The 16,772-nt window shown below is 50.4% G+C and overlaps 6 protein-coding genes across 6 annotated transcripts; 4 read left to right on the top strand and 2 right to left on the bottom strand.

The window, feature by feature from the left end:
• Window positions 1-844: 844 nt before the first annotated feature.
• Window positions 845-1,146, top strand: BDW74DRAFT_175252 (uncharacterized protein; the record flags this gene model as incomplete). Its single annotated transcript, XM_073728281.1, has 3 exons — window positions 845-907; window positions 994-1,059; window positions 1,111-1,146. 3 exons carry the CDS (start codon window positions 845-847, stop codon window positions 1,144-1,146), a joined length of 165 nt encoding a protein of 54 aa, XP_073587295.1.
• Window positions 1,147-1,834: 688 nt separating this feature from the next.
• BDW74DRAFT_147630 (carnitine:acyl carnitine antiporter) lies at window positions 1,835-3,833 on the top strand. The gene is made up of 3 exons (XM_073723576.1): window positions 1,835-2,258; window positions 2,306-2,354; window positions 2,409-3,833. The coding sequence occupies exons 1-3, from the start codon at window positions 2,007-2,009 to the stop codon at window positions 3,086-3,088; spliced, it is 981 nt and encodes a 326-aa protein (XP_073587294.1). The 5' UTR covers window positions 1,835-2,006; the 3' UTR covers window positions 3,089-3,833.
• Window positions 3,834-3,884: 51 nt separating this feature from the next.
• BDW74DRAFT_175250 (ankyrin repeat domain-containing protein) lies at window positions 3,885-5,098 on the top strand (the record flags this gene model as incomplete). Its single annotated transcript, XM_073728280.1, has 2 exons — window positions 3,885-4,876; window positions 5,068-5,098. The coding sequence occupies 2 exons, from the start codon at window positions 3,885-3,887 to the stop codon at window positions 5,096-5,098; spliced, it is 1,023 nt and encodes a 340-aa protein (XP_073587293.1).
• A 789-nt stretch (window positions 5,099-5,887) lies between these two features.
• BDW74DRAFT_175249 (ankyrin repeat-containing domain protein) lies at window positions 5,888-7,538 on the bottom strand (the record flags this gene model as incomplete). Its single annotated transcript, XM_073728279.1, has 2 exons — window positions 5,888-5,896; window positions 5,967-7,538. 2 exons carry the CDS (start codon window positions 7,536-7,538, stop codon window positions 5,888-5,890), a joined length of 1,581 nt encoding a protein of 526 aa, XP_073587292.1.
• A 967-nt stretch (window positions 7,539-8,505) lies between these two features.
• On the top strand, window positions 8,506-9,681 carry BDW74DRAFT_175248 (uncharacterized protein; the record flags this gene model as incomplete). Its single annotated transcript, XM_073728278.1, has 4 exons — window positions 8,506-8,617; window positions 8,754-9,157; window positions 9,249-9,411; window positions 9,491-9,681. The coding sequence occupies 4 exons, from the start codon at window positions 8,506-8,508 to the stop codon at window positions 9,679-9,681; spliced, it is 870 nt and encodes a 289-aa protein (XP_073587291.1).
• A 1,161-nt stretch (window positions 9,682-10,842) lies between these two features.
• On the bottom strand, window positions 10,843-14,601 carry BDW74DRAFT_188501 (uncharacterized protein; the record flags this gene model as incomplete). The annotated part of the gene is made up of 8 exons (XM_073731737.1): window positions 10,843-11,680; window positions 11,723-11,983; window positions 12,020-12,795; window positions 12,844-13,219; window positions 13,314-13,650; window positions 13,708-13,850; window positions 13,922-14,084; window positions 14,153-14,601. The coding sequence occupies 8 exons, from the start codon at window positions 14,599-14,601 to the stop codon at window positions 11,456-11,458; spliced, it is 2,730 nt and encodes a 909-aa protein (XP_073587290.1). The 3' UTR covers window positions 10,843-11,455.
• Between the last annotated feature and the right edge of the window lie 2,171 nt (window positions 14,602-16,772).

Genomic DNA, 16,772 nt, shown 5'->3' with positions numbered 1-16,772 from the left:
GCTCTCGTGTTCGTACTACTGTTTGTTTGTTGCAGGATAAATAATCCAACTGTGGCTTGCTATAGTCTGGTCTCGAGCGAATCGCGACATCGCAACCGCCACTTTCATCTAAAGGCTAGACTATAGCGGTGATAATTACACAAGTCCCTTAAAATCTCAGGACTAGGGCCAGGGGTAGCTGCCAAGGGCGATCACCATAGGGACGGGACTATGGGGCTGGGTGCCGGCGTGCCTGGATCCTTACTATTTACGGTAGTGGGCAGCTTCCGGGCGTGCCGGGATGGGGCTGCCCTGCAGGTTGGGGTCAAACGGTAGTTGCAGCAAACATGGAGACGCTTGCATCTGGCCCCTGAGGCTGAGACTGTGCTTAAATGTTTGGGATTCCTACGGGTTATATTTGGATAAGGTGGGGGCTTCCAACCTGATACCTTTGGGAGATTTCACAACGTCATGAACCTACCTAATTAAGACTTCCCGTCCCAAAGTTGGGAACCAAACACGAGGCTGCCGCGAGCTGAAGCCTGAATGGGCGTGTTTACGGAAGCCTACAAAGATTGTCTCGATGGACCGGTCGTTGAAGCCAGGAACCGGTTAGCGAGGGGAGATCATCTCCGCGGTCGGTAGGACTATTGGAGACTTGCGTAACTTGGGCGCCACATGCTCGACCAGTGGATGGAGAAGGAAACGCTGATCTTGCATATCAGGGTGTCGGCGATGGTATAAAGATGAGGAGCTTCTCGTAAACCTGATGGTGCTTTCAACTCAGCATCATCCGCTTGCCTTATCTGTTGCCCAACACCACCTCTTACCAAACCTACCCAGTAACCTATCCTCAGACATCAAAATGAACTTCTCTTGGATCGCCACCCTTGCCCTCATCGGCACCGCCATGGCTGCTGGAAATACCGTGAGTTGACCGAACCGGGCCGAGTTAACTTCGGCTTTGGTCCCAACGGACGCAGCTCGGTAACTGTAGTGCTAACGTTCTCTCAGCTCCCCGCCGGCGCTCCCTGCACCAAGGATGGAAAGATGGGCACCTGCCAGTCCGGCCTCTGCATTGTATGTCCTCCGATCCTGTTCAGCTAGAAGAGATGATTGACTTTCCTACAGCAAGATGTCCACGCCAGCCAGGGTACCTGCAAATAAACGGCTTGATGATAAATTGATGGTAGCGGTGTATCCAACCGATGGTGTGCCCGAGCATGGACATTGTTAGAGGTCGGATTTTGGCGTAGACCGCACTGTTTGTATATAGTTGATCAATTGTATAGCCTGGAGCTTCAACGCAATAAACAAATCGACTTGTCCTCTGCATGTGATTGTCTTGGCATTGTACGACAGGGAGGGAGACGAACGGCGACAGTGCGACCGCCACGAAGTCAGATGGGGCAAGCGGAGAGTCTGGGGTGGATTAGATTCCCGTCGTCCGGGGGCATGAACCTCTGGGTTATTGGCAACGGATCAAAGGCACAGTGGCACCAGCGTGGAGGCGTCAGGTCCATGTCAGCAGCCTCCGTTCATCCGAGATTTCATCCATGGTGATGGTGTACCACTGGAAGTATACGCTGCTGATGGAAGACGTATATACACTGAAACAGGAGGAAATAGCAATGAAAACGCGCAAGAAAAATGCAATTGCAGCATAGAGTCCGATGGCAGGCTGGTCATCTCGGTTACTATCGTTGATGACGCTCCCCACACTCTCCGCGGATCGTTCTGGCAGTGGCAGCGGAGACGGAAGATCCATTTCCCCGCGCCGAGCCGAGGCATCTCTGTCTTGTGCAGTTCCCAGATCCGGCTGCCGACCAACTCTGGCACGCCCGGGGTCTTTTTCCTCCAAGTCCTTCTTCTTCGCCCTCTTCTTCGCCTCGGACACATTCCCTGACTCTACTTAACACTCCTGCTTCCTCCCTTACCACCTCTCACCATCCCTCAACCTCTCCTCTCTCTTCACCCGCAACTCCCGACCGTCTCCCCGCCCCAGCCACCTCCGCATCCGCGCCATCATGTCCGCTGCCGAATCTCCCACCTCCGACACCGTCCAGGAGACCGTCAAGGCCGTCGAGGCCAAGGCCGTCAACCAGACCGCTGCTCAACTTCGCTCCTTCGCTGCTGGCGGTGTTGGAGGTGTTTGCGCGGTTGTTGTCGGCCACCCCTTCGATCTCGTCAAGGTGCGAATGCAGACGGCCGCTCAGGGTGTCTACTCCGGTGCGATCGATGTCGTCAAGAAGACTGTTGCTCGAGAGGGTCTTGTGAGGGTAAGTTAAGTGGATAACTGTTGGAAGTGTAAAATTGACAATTGCAGGGTCTGTATGCCGGTGTTTCTGCTCCGCTGGTCGGCGTCACGCCAATGTGTAAGTCACTCGTTCATCTTACCAGTCTAGACCTAGCTAATGGTCCGAATATAGTCGCCGTCAGCTTCTGGGGTTACGATCTTGGAAAGACCCTCGTTAGCAGCCTCTCCGAAGTCGAAGTCAAGAACAAAACCCCTCAATACACTATTGGCCAAATCTCTGCCGCCGGTTTCTTCTCCGCGATTCCCATGACCCTCATTACCGCGCCCTTCGAGCGCGTAAAAGTTCTCCTTCAGATACAGGGCCAGAATCCACCTCCTCCCGGTCAGAAGCCCAAGTACTCCGGCGGTGTCGACGTCGTCCGACAATTATACAAGGAGGGAGGAATCCGGAGTGTGTTCCGCGGAAGCGCTATGACGCTGGCTCGTGATGGTCCTGGTTCCGCCGCCTACTTCGCCGCGTACGAATACATCAAGCGCTCGCTGACGCCCAAGGACGCCAACGGCAACGTTACCGGTGATCTTTCGTTACCCGCTGTTCTGGCTGCCGGTGGTGCCGCCGGTATCGCCATGTGGATTCCCGTATTCCCCGTCGACACCATCAAGTCGCGTCTGCAAAGTGCGCCCGGGAAGCCCACGATCGGCGGCACCATCCGCACCGTCTACGCTGCTGGCGGCTTGAAGGCGTTCTTCCCTGGGTTCGGCCCGGCCTTGGCGCGTGCTGTTCCCGCCAACGCTGCTACCTTCGCGGGTGTCGAGCTGGCGCATCAGTTCATGAACAAGATGTTGGACTAAGCGGCTTTCCCGACTGCATTTAGAGCTGATATTTTGAGCAAGCTGGAGAGTGTCACGATATCCCTCTCATCTTTGTGGCGTTTTCTCTCTTTCTTTCGGTTACTTAGAGCGAAATGTTTTAGCATGTTTGTAACTTGCAAGACTATGTTTAGACTTGGCGGTTTTCTAGTTGAATACCCATGCCTGGTGTTGCTTCAATTCTCCTGTCTTCGCCTTCGTCATGTAGCTCGTTTGCTGTAAGTGGTCTGTGATGCGCCTTTTTCTTTGTTGTGCCTGGGCACGATTGCTGGGTGGGGATACCTTGTCTACTCCTCTTCGTTTGCCTAATCAGAAAGCAGGTTCGACGCGATACCGGTTTCTTTTCTGATTAGGAAAGATGACATGGACTGGGATCGGATCTTTCCTCGCAAACACCAACATTAGCGAATCGGTCACGACGTCTCTTGTCCCGAAGTTGGAACATACTTCTGCAAGACCATAGTCCAACTTGGCAACTTGGCAACCCGTCAAAGACGTTCATCCCCTAGACATGCCTATATATTGATTGGTTGACAAGGGCCACTTGAAAATGACCGGAGTCTGTCGCAACGATGACAGTTTGCTAATGTCAGAGATAGCGTCGATCGTTGGCTCCGTTGCAAAGCTTCATTAACTTTGTTTGTCTTGCTGCATTCACCTGCAAACGAACCATGGGATCTTGACCCCAGAACTCCTCAGAATGGAAATATAAATAAGCCAGAATCCCACGAACACTCACCTCAGACACCCACAACGTTGAAGAGAGATGAGCGTTAACATGGACTTGCCAACACAAGCCACCAGCCTCGGCGACCTCCTGCCCGAGCATATCCTGCTCATCGCTAAACTGAGCCGTTCCCACAGCACAAGAAGCAGACTTGCCCGGACCTGTCGTGACCTCTACAACCTTCTAAATCCAGAACTCTACCGCCGACACATCAATAAAGCGCTTGACTGGGCCGCGAGAACCGGAAACAAGCGAGCCCTCCAACGCGCCCTGAGCTACCACACCACTCCCCTGCGCAAGACCAGACCCATGTTCACTGCCATCGAGCACGCCCACTACCCGATCGTCAAGATCCTCCTCGCAACTCCGGGCGTCAACATCGAAGCAACGAACCACAAGAAACTCACCGCTCTCGAAGTCGCAGTTCGCAAAGGCCGCGGCCCCATCGTGAAGCACCTCCTTGATGTAGGCGCAGACACCGAGCCATACATGACTAGAAAGAACACGAGGACAAATAACGACGAAGGCCCACTAGCGTGCATAGCCGCCCGGAGACGCTTCTCCAATGTCCTAAAGCACCTCATCAACAGCGGCCGCGTGGATCTCACTCGCCTAGCTCACAATTCAAGGCCGACGGCCCTCACCTACACGATCACCTACGAGTCCGAAAGAGATACTGAGCGTCTCCTTGAGGGTGGCGTAGACCCCAACACCATCCTCCGCCACAACAAGACAGCCTTGCATCTGGCACTCGACAGATACTACTACTACTACTACTACTACTACTACTACTCCTCATACCCCGAGCTAGAAGTCCGCATCCGCCTGATCAAGCTCCTTCTGCGGTACGGCGCCGATCCAATGCTGCCAGCCTCCAATCCGGCCATTGACTGTGCGATTCGGTGGAGGTTTGCCCACAGAGGTCACGGGACAGACGCGATCCAAGCCTTTTTGGACACTGGCAAGTTGGATGAGGCGTTTAGAAAGCGGGCTGTTGAGGAGTCTAGAAAGCAGGCGATTGAGCCGTTGCCCAGGTCGAACTGGTATGATGAACCCATACCGGTATCTTATTCTTTGGCAGCTCTTTTGGGAGTCCCTGTCTTCTTCGCCCTTAGGTACTTGTTTCACGGTCTACTGGCTATTCCTAAGCTTAGTAGTAGTAAACAGTCAATACTACCTTGTTAATCAACTTATACTAAGCCTTATATAAGCTAGTTTACCAACATAACTCTAGTCCTAGTAAAATTCCTGCTGCTAGCACTTAATAAGGCTGGTTGGCCGTGAAGGTGAAGGTAGTAATTCACTATTTTCCAAGAGGACGGACTTCGAGTTCCTTGTGCAGCTGGGGCTGAGCATTAGTGCTTGCGATCTGGGCTATTATCATGCTGCTTACGCTATAGTTTGAGTAGAGATTAGAGTAGCCTGGCAGGGTATGGTACTTGCCATTCAAATGGGTTTGGTGGCTGGCAGATGATATGGTACTGCGAACCTACTCTCCAGTAGAGAAGCTAATAGTCAATGATACCCTCCCAGCAAAGGCAAGGCCCTCGTAGAGGAAACATCAAGTACACAAAATGGCAGGCAGGCAATCAAGAGTTCAAAGCACCGCAGCGCGAAATTGGTACCAGACAACTATGGTACTTTCCTACATAGCGGTGGGTATAGAGCTGGGGTATACAATCGTCATGTTGAGTACTTGGACTGTCCAATACGGTCTATAGACATGTATAACACATGCAAGATGCAACCAATTCCCACTTCCCCGAGAACACACCCTCTAGGTATCTAGGTACATGCACCTAAGACCCTACATGGTAAAGCCTGATTCCCCCCCTGATAATCCCCCCTCCGCCACGCCGCCTGCATATACACACACATCCCCTTCTTCGCCATCCACTTGCACAGATAAACCCTCGCCGTCGGACTCCTCACGAGCATCGCATGCTCATACAGCCTCTCGAGTTCCTCTTTCGCCATAGCCCACTCGTCACACCGCGCCACCATCTCCGCCGTCATACTTCAGATCATGGCGTTGGTGGCGAGTTTTCGTGCCGTTATGGCTTCTGCTAGACCGCGCATATATTCGTCGTGTGTTAGACGGTATGTCTGTCTAATTGTGCGCGCGATCTGTACATTCTGGTGCCGGATTGAGAGGGCTAGAGCGTGGCCTTTGGTTACGTCTAGCTCGAGCTCGGTGGCGCGGGAGAGGAGGGATAGCGCGAGGTAGCCCTTCTTGGCTTTGATTGCGTCTGTTAGGGAGGATGCAGGTTCGGATGGCATGGTGGTGTGATTTACGTCTGTTTTTGGGTTTGCCAGGACGACGTCTACGGCTTCGGGGTGTCCGGCTCTTATAGCAGAGCGCAGGGGCGGGTTGTTTGCGGGACTTGCGGCGTCGGCGTTGTGGGCGAGGAAGAGCTGCATCATTGCGGTGCGAATGTTGTGCCGGCCTACGAGGGAGGTCGTGCGGGATGCGATGTTTAGGGGGGATTCGTTGTTGGGCAGGATGATATTTGGGTCTGCGCCGGATTTCAGCAGGAGCTCGGCGCAGTCGAGGGAGCCGCCCTCGATGGCTTTGGCGAGGGGTGTGAGGCTTGGTGTTGATGCGCCCTGGTCGATATCGCCTGCGCGTTTGCTGTTGGTCAGCAGGCGCAGGATGTCGATGTACCCCTTGAACGCGGCATAGCGGAGTAAAGAGCCATCATATCCAAACGGCTGGACGTCCTCGAGCAAGAATCCAAAAGGACCCGTGTAAACACCGGCATCAAGCAGGACCTTCACGAGGGAGGGGATATTCTCGATGACGGCTTTCTCGAGGAGTGTATGGCCGTACCAGTTTGTCCAGTTGAGATCGATGCCGATGTTATTCCCGGAAACCTGTGCGGATAGCAGGAGTTCTGCGATCCGGATGCCGTGCTGCCGGTGCTGCTCGTTGACTTTGGATATCAGCGCGAAGAGCAGCTCGGCGTTTGTGAAGGGGGTGCTGTAGGCTAGAGCTCGTTGGAGAGTAGCCTCGCTGCCCGTGTTTGCGATGAACAGGTACACTTCTTTGGCGAAGCGGTGGTACAGGCGTGAGTTTAGGAACGTCCAGGCGCCGTTGCATGCTCGCGATAAATTGCTGATGGAGGAGGCTGGGAGGTGCTCGGTTATGGAGAGGATGAGGTCTGTGTGGAGGTCGCCGAGGGTGGGCATGGTGATTACGTTGGACCCCCGCTTAACCGCAGAAACCAGCGGATAGCCCTTGTTCACGTCGAGGTCAGGCCGGCGCTGAACCAGCATCAGGGCTACAGAGTGCGCTCCGTTCTCGATGGCGTCCGTCAAGGCCGTGGCAGAGCGGTCTGCTTCCGCCGCATTCGGGTCTGCAGCTAGAGCCGTGTAATTGACATCGAGGGCAGGGCGCGCCAGCAGGAGCTCGGCGATGACGGGAATTTCCTGGCCTTGGGGGTGCGTGATCACCGCGCGGATGGGCGGGTTAGTGATGGGTAGGTTGATATCCACACCGTGGCGTAGAAGAACAGCGACTAGAAAGTCCCGGTTGTAGAAGTCGTTGCAACAGGATATTATGTGCACCAGGGGCGTGGTTGGCGGGTTGGTGGGCAGCAGCATGTTGATATCAGCGCCGTTGTTGATAAGGCGCTCAAGCAGGGCTGGGTCAGGATCGAAGAAACTTGAATTTTGGGCACTGGGGAGTTCACCAAGGGCAGCCATTTTGGGGAGGAGTGGTGTGTGCCGTGACAGTGACAACAGTTGCAATGATGGCGAGTAGCAATGAAGAATGCATGGTGGATGTAGAAAGGTTCGAAGGAACGGGGGCAAGAGAGTTGAATTTATGTTATAATAAGAGGAGTTCGGTAACAAAGGTATGGACAGCCAGGAATAAGTGAATGTACCATAAATTTGGCGCAAATTTTACAGAACTCGTCCTCTTGTTCTTCTTCACTTTGACCTACGTACAGTGCTCACCTCTTGATGTTTATGCTTAATATACTCAATAAGGGGTAGGCCCTAAGGATGCCCCTTTGTACTCGTCATCGCAAGCCCAGGTGTTAGTTCTTGGACATCAATGCTCCGAGTCAACAACCAGTTAGGGTTCGTTACTGATACCCCAATTAGTAATTCTACAATACGGGACAGGGTCAAGCGCAGAGGGACAAAAGTACACAAATATTTCTTATAGATTGAATGCTACAAGGTATGGTATATACTTCAATATGAAACGCTATAGTAAAGCAAGTGATTGTAGGGGACGAACCATCGCGCATGGAGAGCTTTGAAGTCTGGACTGTTCATTTATCCTTAGGTACAGGCAAACTCAAGATCATGGCTGGTGTTTGGTAAATGGCGGCTCCTATGAACCCTTATTTGGACTCGGCTAGAGTAAGCCAGAGCGAGATGTCCAAATATGCATGTGCAGGTGGCCTTTTGTCTAACAATGGCGCTGCTTGTACCTGACTCCATCTCCGCAGCTCATTCACTTTTGCACCTGGGCAGTGAATGACCAGGCAGACTCTTCCAAAATTGCTCCCGAACTTCTCGGAAAGGCTATATAGGGACATCTTACATCCAAGCGTTAATAGAAACAACTGTGTTCATCTTTTACACCGATCTTTCACTTACTTCCTCCATCTCCAGTATTCACGTCACTAATTTCCGAATCTGAACAGCCACCTGCACAATGCCTAAGGGAATTGAGCTCCCCGCCCCCCTAAACACCCAAGGCCCGATAGCCCACTACGCCGCCGCAAATCCACTCGACGCCCCGCTCTTTGCCGCAATCAAAGCAAACAGTACAAGACGTTCGAATCGCTGCCCCGCCAGAGCGACCATAGCCCCGTCGCCATCGACGCCCGCAACACCAGCGGCTTGACCCTCCTCGAACTCGCCGTCCTCCTCCGCCGCCCCAACTCACAAAGGTCCTCCTAGACGCCGGCGCAAACCCAGATCCAAACCCGCACCTGCACCCCATCGACGCCCAATCCCTATTTCCCGAATACACCGGCAGCCTCCTCAACTACGCAATCCGCCACGGCGACTCCTCCATCACACACCATCTCGTCGAACGGGGCGGAATGCACATCAACACAGGCGATCCCAGCGTGCGCGGCACATTCCCGCTCGAAACAGCCATGCTTTACAGGGGCGAAGACCAACTCCAGGACATGGTGTGGTCGGTACTCAAGCTAGGCGCAGACGTCAACCAGCTCTTCCACGGCAATCAGACGGCGCTGGGGCTGCTTTTCTCGATCCGCGCTGCCGGCGAGAGCGCGTTCTCCGTGGACCTCCTTGCCAAGATGACTTTGGCTTTCCTCCTCCAAGCTGGCGTCGACGTGAACAGGCCTCTTGATAACCCGCCGATCCGGGCGGGCGGCCGTCACCTTAGGCTTGGCTAGACCGCGGACTATAGCTGCGCTTTTGAAGCTGGAGGCGCTGGATGTTAACTACGGGACGCTGCCGGATGCGGGCACCGCGCTGACGGACGCGATTAGGGCGGAGGCGTACCTGATTGCGACGCAGACTCTGGAGCAGAGTCCTGAAATTGATCTGAATAAGGGGCGGCCGTTGGCGATGTTGATCCGGAAGCGTCAGGTCAAATTTGCTCCGGTTTTACTGGAACAAGGGGAAGGGGTGGTTGGATCAGGAATCTCATTACCTGGCGATAGAAAAGGGGATCTGGGGTAAGGGCTTCACGGGGAATACCATTCTTCATGCATTGATTCGCGAGTGGCCTGAGACCGGCGCACACTGGGATCTAAAAGACGATTTGCGGCGGTTGAAGGGTGTGGCTGATGAAGTGGGCAATATGGTTGCAAAGGGATATTTGAATTATTGGATTTGGCGGGTTCAGGGCTGATCTGATCTCAGGGTTGCTGTCAGGGTTTATTTCTTGTAGATAACCACGCCATGTATGCTGCATTGAATATAAGACGTTCACGAAGCTAGGTAGCACGTATCTATCCACATTATCCAATGCAATGAGAGGCCTATGTTACAAACACAGGCTGTTTAACTTACACAGTGCGTTTTGAGAACCTGAAACACTTATGCGTAAAAGGACCATTATGTATCAAGGAACCATGGAAATATACATGTGCCTTTCTTCCACTTGTACTTCAGTGCTCTGGTCTTGACTATGGCGAGATCTTCGTGCCTGTCTGCTCTTTATCAGGCCACTGTATCGTACCCGGGCATGGGGGCTAGATAAAGACGACCACAGCCTATCTTCTTTTATCACCGTGACGAGTTAAAGCTGCGCGTCAAAGGAACTTTGCACATGAAAGAAAGCTAGGAATAATGAGATGTTTAACGGATCATTATCTCCTGTGAATGAGCAGCTGCTTGAGCAACGAATGACAAAAACCGTGAGCCGTCCGAGCCAAGGGGAATGTGAAAGACATCTGATATTATTCACCATGAGCCCAATGTTTAACCAGATCTTTTCACTTAGAAAGGAACACCTTGAACAGAGGTATAAAGTCCGTGTCCACCACCAGCCTAAACCGATGTGGACCTGCGACCTTGACTTCAACATCGCTTACGATCATCTAGGACCAGTTACCCAACATCACTACCCTACCATACCTATCATACTCACCAACCACTCCTACACACAACACAAAGCACAAACCACCAAAATGCCCGACTCCAGGTCAACCGACTCCCTCCCCCGCTACGAAGACGGCACCCCCACCGAAGAACCCCCCAGCTACACCCTCGCAACCCGGACCTTCACATCCGGAGACCTCACCACCGCCATCGTCTGCGACAACCACGTCGAATTCAACGCCACAATCGCAGCCATCAAACGCGGCGCCCCCATAGACATGGAAGAGACCGACTCGCACGGCCTCACGGCCCTCGAATTCGCGGTCCTCAACCACCGCCACGAAATGGCGCTGAAACTCCTGCAAGCCGGCGCAAACCCGCGCTGAACGACCACTACGTCACCAAGTACCCCGTCGAACCCTACAACGGCTCGCTGTTCCAATTCGTCGTGCTGATGGGGCAGTTCGACCTTGCTGCGGCGTTCCTGCGGTACGGAGGCGCAGGCGCGTACAGTCCGGGCCCGGCGCGCGTGCACGTCGACGAGGGCGATACATCACAGGAGCGCGGGACCCGTCTCGAGATCGCGGTGGCGGACCATCGGTTGGAGACCGTGCGGTTTCTGCTGGAGCACGGCGCGGACCCGAATAAGGTGGTGGCGAGGGATCGCACGGCAGTCGGGGTTGCGGTTGCGACTGTCACGGGAAAGTGGTGGATGTACCAGTCGGAGGAGTGCTTCGCGGAGATGCTGCAGGTGCTGGTGAAGCATGGCGCGGACGTGAATTGCCCCCCCGACAACCCGCCGCTTCGGAGTGCTGTGCGAGATCGGGACAGCTTTTTAGGTTGGCGCAAGGCAACGGCATCGGGTCTTATGGTTTACCGCAGAAGTGTAAAAGTAGATCATTTCTCCCTGCCAAGACACTCGACACCAGTTCGTCACAGCTAATCAACATGCACGCCATGTGTCATGCCTCAACTGCCATTCAAGTATCAGTCCATCTTGAGATGCTAATGTAGGCCTTTTGACAGCTAACACCTGTCTTCTGGAAAAGTGCTAAGCCCGAGGCAAACTCGAAGCATTATTCTTATCTGTGTAAAACCACCCCAGCGTCAAGGATTTTGCTGATTTCCTCCTCACTGAGCGCACCGTGTAACGAGATGGCATTATTAACATGAGTCCACCACGTCGCCAACGAATCTGGGAAGAGTAGGGTTGTCCTTGGCGGGAGGAACTCGTCCAAAAGTTGCCCAAGCGTTGATATAAGGTCTTTCTCCTCATCTTGAATTTCGTATATCTCCTCTGGGCAGATCTCTCTATCCCGAAATCTTTCATGCACGCATGTGTGGGTTACCTCCAGTGCTTGACACGCAATAATGCGGAGGACACAAGGAGCAAGGCGTTCCTGGGAAACTGGCTCTAGTAACGGCGTGATGGTTTTCAGCACAGTCTCAAGGATCGGTAGAAGATTCTTCATACATCCCTCGGTCCGTGTTGGAAAAAGCCCTCGAAAAAACCCATCTAGAAGTCTTGTAAGCCCAGAGCATCCATCCAAAGAGCAAGGACAACAGCAATCATCACAGATACTATCGACCAAAATCCTGCGCATTAGGTCCTTGGATTCCGTGCTCAGTTGATGCAATTCAGAAACCGCATGCGAAGATCCTTGCATTGAACGCAAAATCCCGCCTACGTCATATGCCAGGCAATGTAGAGCGGTGGTGGAAGAGCCCGACTTCCGACGGTTAAGGTCAGCACCTTTTGTGATAAACCAATCTGCTTTCATCAGAAAGGTGTTGAGGCTGCAGGGCGGCGTGGTCGACCATAAATTCATGAGGCAGGTCCTGCAGTTCTTGTTCTCTCTATCCACATGCCGGAAGCCGGTATCCCAAAGTAGATCTGCCAAGTCTAAGTTGGCCCCGATGCAGTCATAGACAGACCATTCATAATCCATCTCCAGATCATCAATACCAACAAGTTTTTTTTTTAGGAGCTGATAGATGTCGTAGGCTTGTGCGTCCAAAAGACAATCTGACCCGATATCTAGACGAGAGTTCACCTCATCTGGCAAGTAACTGTCCGCTAAGACTCGCAGCTGCCTTCTGCGGCCAGCAAGTGCTTGCACTACTAATTTCGAAATAGCTATATTATGCTGTTTTGCAGCAACTTCCAGCGCTGAGGGTCCGAGTGCAAAACCACCGGTGCTAATCAAGAGTTGGAGGCTTTCTTCACAGTCTGCTTCGCATGCTCGTACAACACATGTCTCAGTCGGTGTATGGCCATACTGCAGGAGTAAAGCGAGGCCGGGTGGCCATTGGGTATAAGATTCCACCCAAGTCTGAAAGTCAACGCCCTTTTCCAGCAGTGACAGTAACTGATCCCTTGACCTATATATAAGAGGCTGTAGTTCTTCCGGAAGATCAATATCTGAGAGATATTAGCTTCGTTAGGCTTCTCTTATGCTGAAATGGCTACCTTGGAGCTCTTTTTTATCGCGAAGATTCCATATAAGTGGGATGCTGTAATCTCGCCAAAGAGTATCATTCCAACGAAGGTCGCATCTCCTCATATAGTACTCTATAAGAAACAAGTTAGGCTGATGCCTCCAGTCAAGAGCACGGTGGGTCATATAGCCTCCAGAGTTCAGCAAGTCAGAACAAATTTCGAGAGTAGCTTGCTGCTGACAGCGATTGTCATAATGACGGACCATTAAGTCTGCTGGAGTTTTCCCATCATCGTTGACTTGGTTGGGTGATTGGCCCGCCTGTAGCATGGCATTGATCAAAGCACGCCAAATCAACCACGAGTTATCATCCCAAAGATGGCTATATACTTGCCAACCAGTTATTACCTGGTTCATTAGTCAGAAAAAAGTTGAAGTCCATCTATAGACCAACCAGATGAAAGACAGTTCATCCCCGATTTAGCCCGTGGCAGAAACTCACATGCAAGATTGTATTGCCGTCTGGTAAGGTACCCAGGTGGGCCCCTTCCCCTTCCATAAATAGTCTCAGTAGCTTCTTCTGGGTGCGTTCTATCTCGGTGCCGGCCATTCGTGACTTTAAATTTTTCTCTGTCTCCCAGAGAAGACGGAATACGGGTGAATCGCTTGGTACGATTGGCCGAAACTGAAGATTTGGGGAAATGGAAAAGCCTTCAGCTCCTTTTTGGATAGTGAGTGATGCTAAAATTGAGAGCTTGAAGATTTTGTTGCTGATGATCCATTGTTTAGAGAACAAAACAATTGTCTGGTTGTTCTTGTACAATGGGCAGACGTGTTGACTAGCCGCCACCGAAATTTCCCATGGCAAAAAGTTGGATCGACTGCAATAGGGACACGCGTATCTGTTCCAGGTCCTCCTGTTTGGGGGAGCCCTGGGGCTGACTGTGTCGTTATTTTCTTCTTGCTGTGTAGCAGACGCTGTTCTTAGCAAGGCTGCTCTTAGAGTTCGACTGGGACGAAAGCCACAAATACTCATTTCCTGAAACGCAAGCAGTTAGCATTTCTCTAATCATAGTAAGGGTCTTCTGGGTAGAGTAATTTTTGTACTACCTGGTTCAGCTGCCGCTCAAGCATTTTTAATCTGTTATCAATGCCAACACTGCTCTGATCCAGGCGATTTGCGGCTTCTAATATCTGTCTTGTATTCGACGCGCTTGATGTGAAGCTCGTGACCATCAAATTGATCTGCCTCTGGTTGCTGGTGATCATAGAACTACATTCCAATCCTGTCAATCGAAAGCACTCCAAGAACAGAATTTTTGTTTTCCACTGTCCACTCACATGGTTAGCATTTGGAGGGAAGTATTGAGGGTTGCCTGCAGCGAGTCTAATGACTCCATGAGTGCCATTAGAGTCTCCCGCCTGAAAGGGTATAATAATCGATTAACTTGACGGCTGACTCCAGCACAAATGTTGAAACCATTTGTTTGAGTACACTTTTGCAAAATAATTTGGAGTCTGTTTAGCCTGTCTTGACAGGACCAAATAAAGTCAAATGCGACTGTCGTGGATTGAGCTGTTGAATGGCCAAATTGCGCAAAGCCCTCATTGACGATCCTTTGTAATACCTTCAATATTCCCTCTAATGCTGTTATTCGAGATTCAATGTCGCTGATTTGTTCATGGAATGTCTTAAACGGCCCATAATAAGCCAGTAAGCCCTGACAGACTGAAAGGCCGAGAGATATGACGCCTACTGCGCCAGTAGCCACAGTAAATGCATCAACCATTGTGGAGGGGTCGTAGTCCGTATACTCAAGGAGACGAGAAGATGATAAAGAGAAGATGAGAAAGAGAAGATGAGAAAGAGAAACTGAATGGCTAACTGCGGACAGAGATATGTTTAAAGGAAAAGATAGGGGGGTAAGCAAGACTAGGCTGAATTATAAAGCCATGCAAGGCTGTATTTCGATTGGCGACAAACCTTGACAAAATGTTCTAAGCTTCAAAATAGCACTATTATATAAATCCCGGAAGGGATGACATACTAAAAAGAATCATAAGCATAGGAATAACTCACTCAAGGCACAGACACAAAGATACCATAATACAGTAGAATTTAATCAGGTGACCATGGAGACTGCCTCTCCTAACAGTGCTACAACCTACCATCCAGCCAAGAGTGGCAGGGCACTTGCCCAGTCGGCCACAGCCAATCGGCGAGCGCATGAACAAGCGTTGGCCAGGAGCCATTTTTGGCTCTCTCGGGAAACTAAGGTCTGGTCTGGACGACAAGGAGAACTAGCCCCTCAGGCAGCGCAGCATGATGCGTGGGCGTCAGGGGATCAGGCACCATGATCAGGGAAGACCGACCAACTAGCGTGGGTCGTGGACCTTGTCCGGGCAAAGCTGGGGCGTCCGTGAGGCTGAGCGAATGCCTCGACTTGATTAGCTCGTGGTGAGATCAGGCTTATCAGAATTTCTAATGCAATTTCGCTTATCTCGAGTTTGCAGACAAAATAGGTTGCCAGGAGGGTGTTGCAGGGATGTTAACTAAGTTAGCTTAAAAGCCGCGTTAACGGCAACAACGCTAGTGTTAGAAGGGTGTGTGTACAGCCTTTGGACTGCATAACTAAATAAAACATCCCTTCTTGGCAGAGACCAGCCATGTGTCAACCGAGGTGGACTTGGATTACTCAGTTAAGGCCAATCGGACATCGCCGTCCTCATTCAGTTGATCTACACTATCGCTCTTCTTAGGGCTCTAATAAGGCCTCTGGCCAGATACTTAAGCTCTATACAGATTGTACTTAGAAGAGCAAGACTTTCAATATTCATTCATTTTTATATCGATCAGTCATCCAATTCATATCCACCAATAGCAACCACCTCGATAGCACACACCATGCGAATACTTGCAAGTGACGCCAAAACCGCCGGGCGTTAGCAGGAGTCGCAAAACGGCGTCAAGAGTAGCCGCTTTCAGCTGCTGAATAACTATTTCATCATGAAGGCGAGTTTATTAAGAAATATTAAAAATTTAAATAAGGTAAAGAAAAGTGCTTATAACCTATTGAAAAACAGTAAAACTATTTATAAAATATATAAATGAGATTATAATATAATAATTGTATGATGCCCTTTGGATACCGTACTAGCTAGGAATACTGATCAAATACTAGGTATTATATAGAAGGTAAAGAGCGTGCTGAATCCTCTAATTCTAAGAATTCTTAAGGGTTTTTATATGCAAATGTAGAAGTTCTGCAAGGAGTTTATATAGCCAAATCCTTTATTTACCCTTCGGGAGAATGGCTATAGTTAATTCATCTAGCTCACAAATTTAGTAATTAAAGGCCTTAAATTACTAAGAATTCTCTACCTTAGCTAACACACCCTCTTAAGGCCTACTAACTACCATTTTAGGGAGAGATAAGGCTAGAGATGTTTATTATTTTAAGCATCTTAATAAATTCCTGGTGTTATTACTTGGTAAGAGGTTTCATAAGACCATTAGTAATTATTTAATTTATAAGGGTTTATTTAATATTAAGGTTTCCTTGTTAAACTTCCTGGCGTAGCCATGAGTTATAAATATTAACATGGCATAGCTTAGAATATAATTAAATATCTTTATTTATAAGTAAATTAATTATCTGCTTATTATTACATTAAATAAAAAGATAATATTAAGGATTAAATTACAAATTCCTAAATACTCTACACCACTAGTATATTACCTTAAAGGCCTTAGTAAGTACTAAAAGTTCTACTTTAGTAGTTAAAGTTATAATAAAGTATTACTTTATTACCTTTTATTTAATTAACCTATTATATAGCTTGCAGATGTAGCCTGCGCTGGAGGAATAATTTAAATAATCCGCAAAGGCTGCATTTAAGTATGCCTTGTAAATTTTAACAAGTATTTTATTAATATTTAAAGTATTTAGACCGGAATACT

The sequence above is a fragment of the Aspergillus multicolor genome (genome assembly GCF_047715735.1).
Source record: "Aspergillus multicolor strain CBS 133.54 unplaced genomic scaffold BDW74scaffold_4, whole genome shotgun sequence".
Classification (NCBI taxonomy): domain Eukaryota; kingdom Fungi; phylum Ascomycota; class Eurotiomycetes; order Eurotiales; family Aspergillaceae; genus Aspergillus; species Aspergillus multicolor.
The sequence above is the reverse complement of the archived record's forward strand: the minus strand, read 5'-3'. Positions and strand labels throughout refer to the sequence as shown.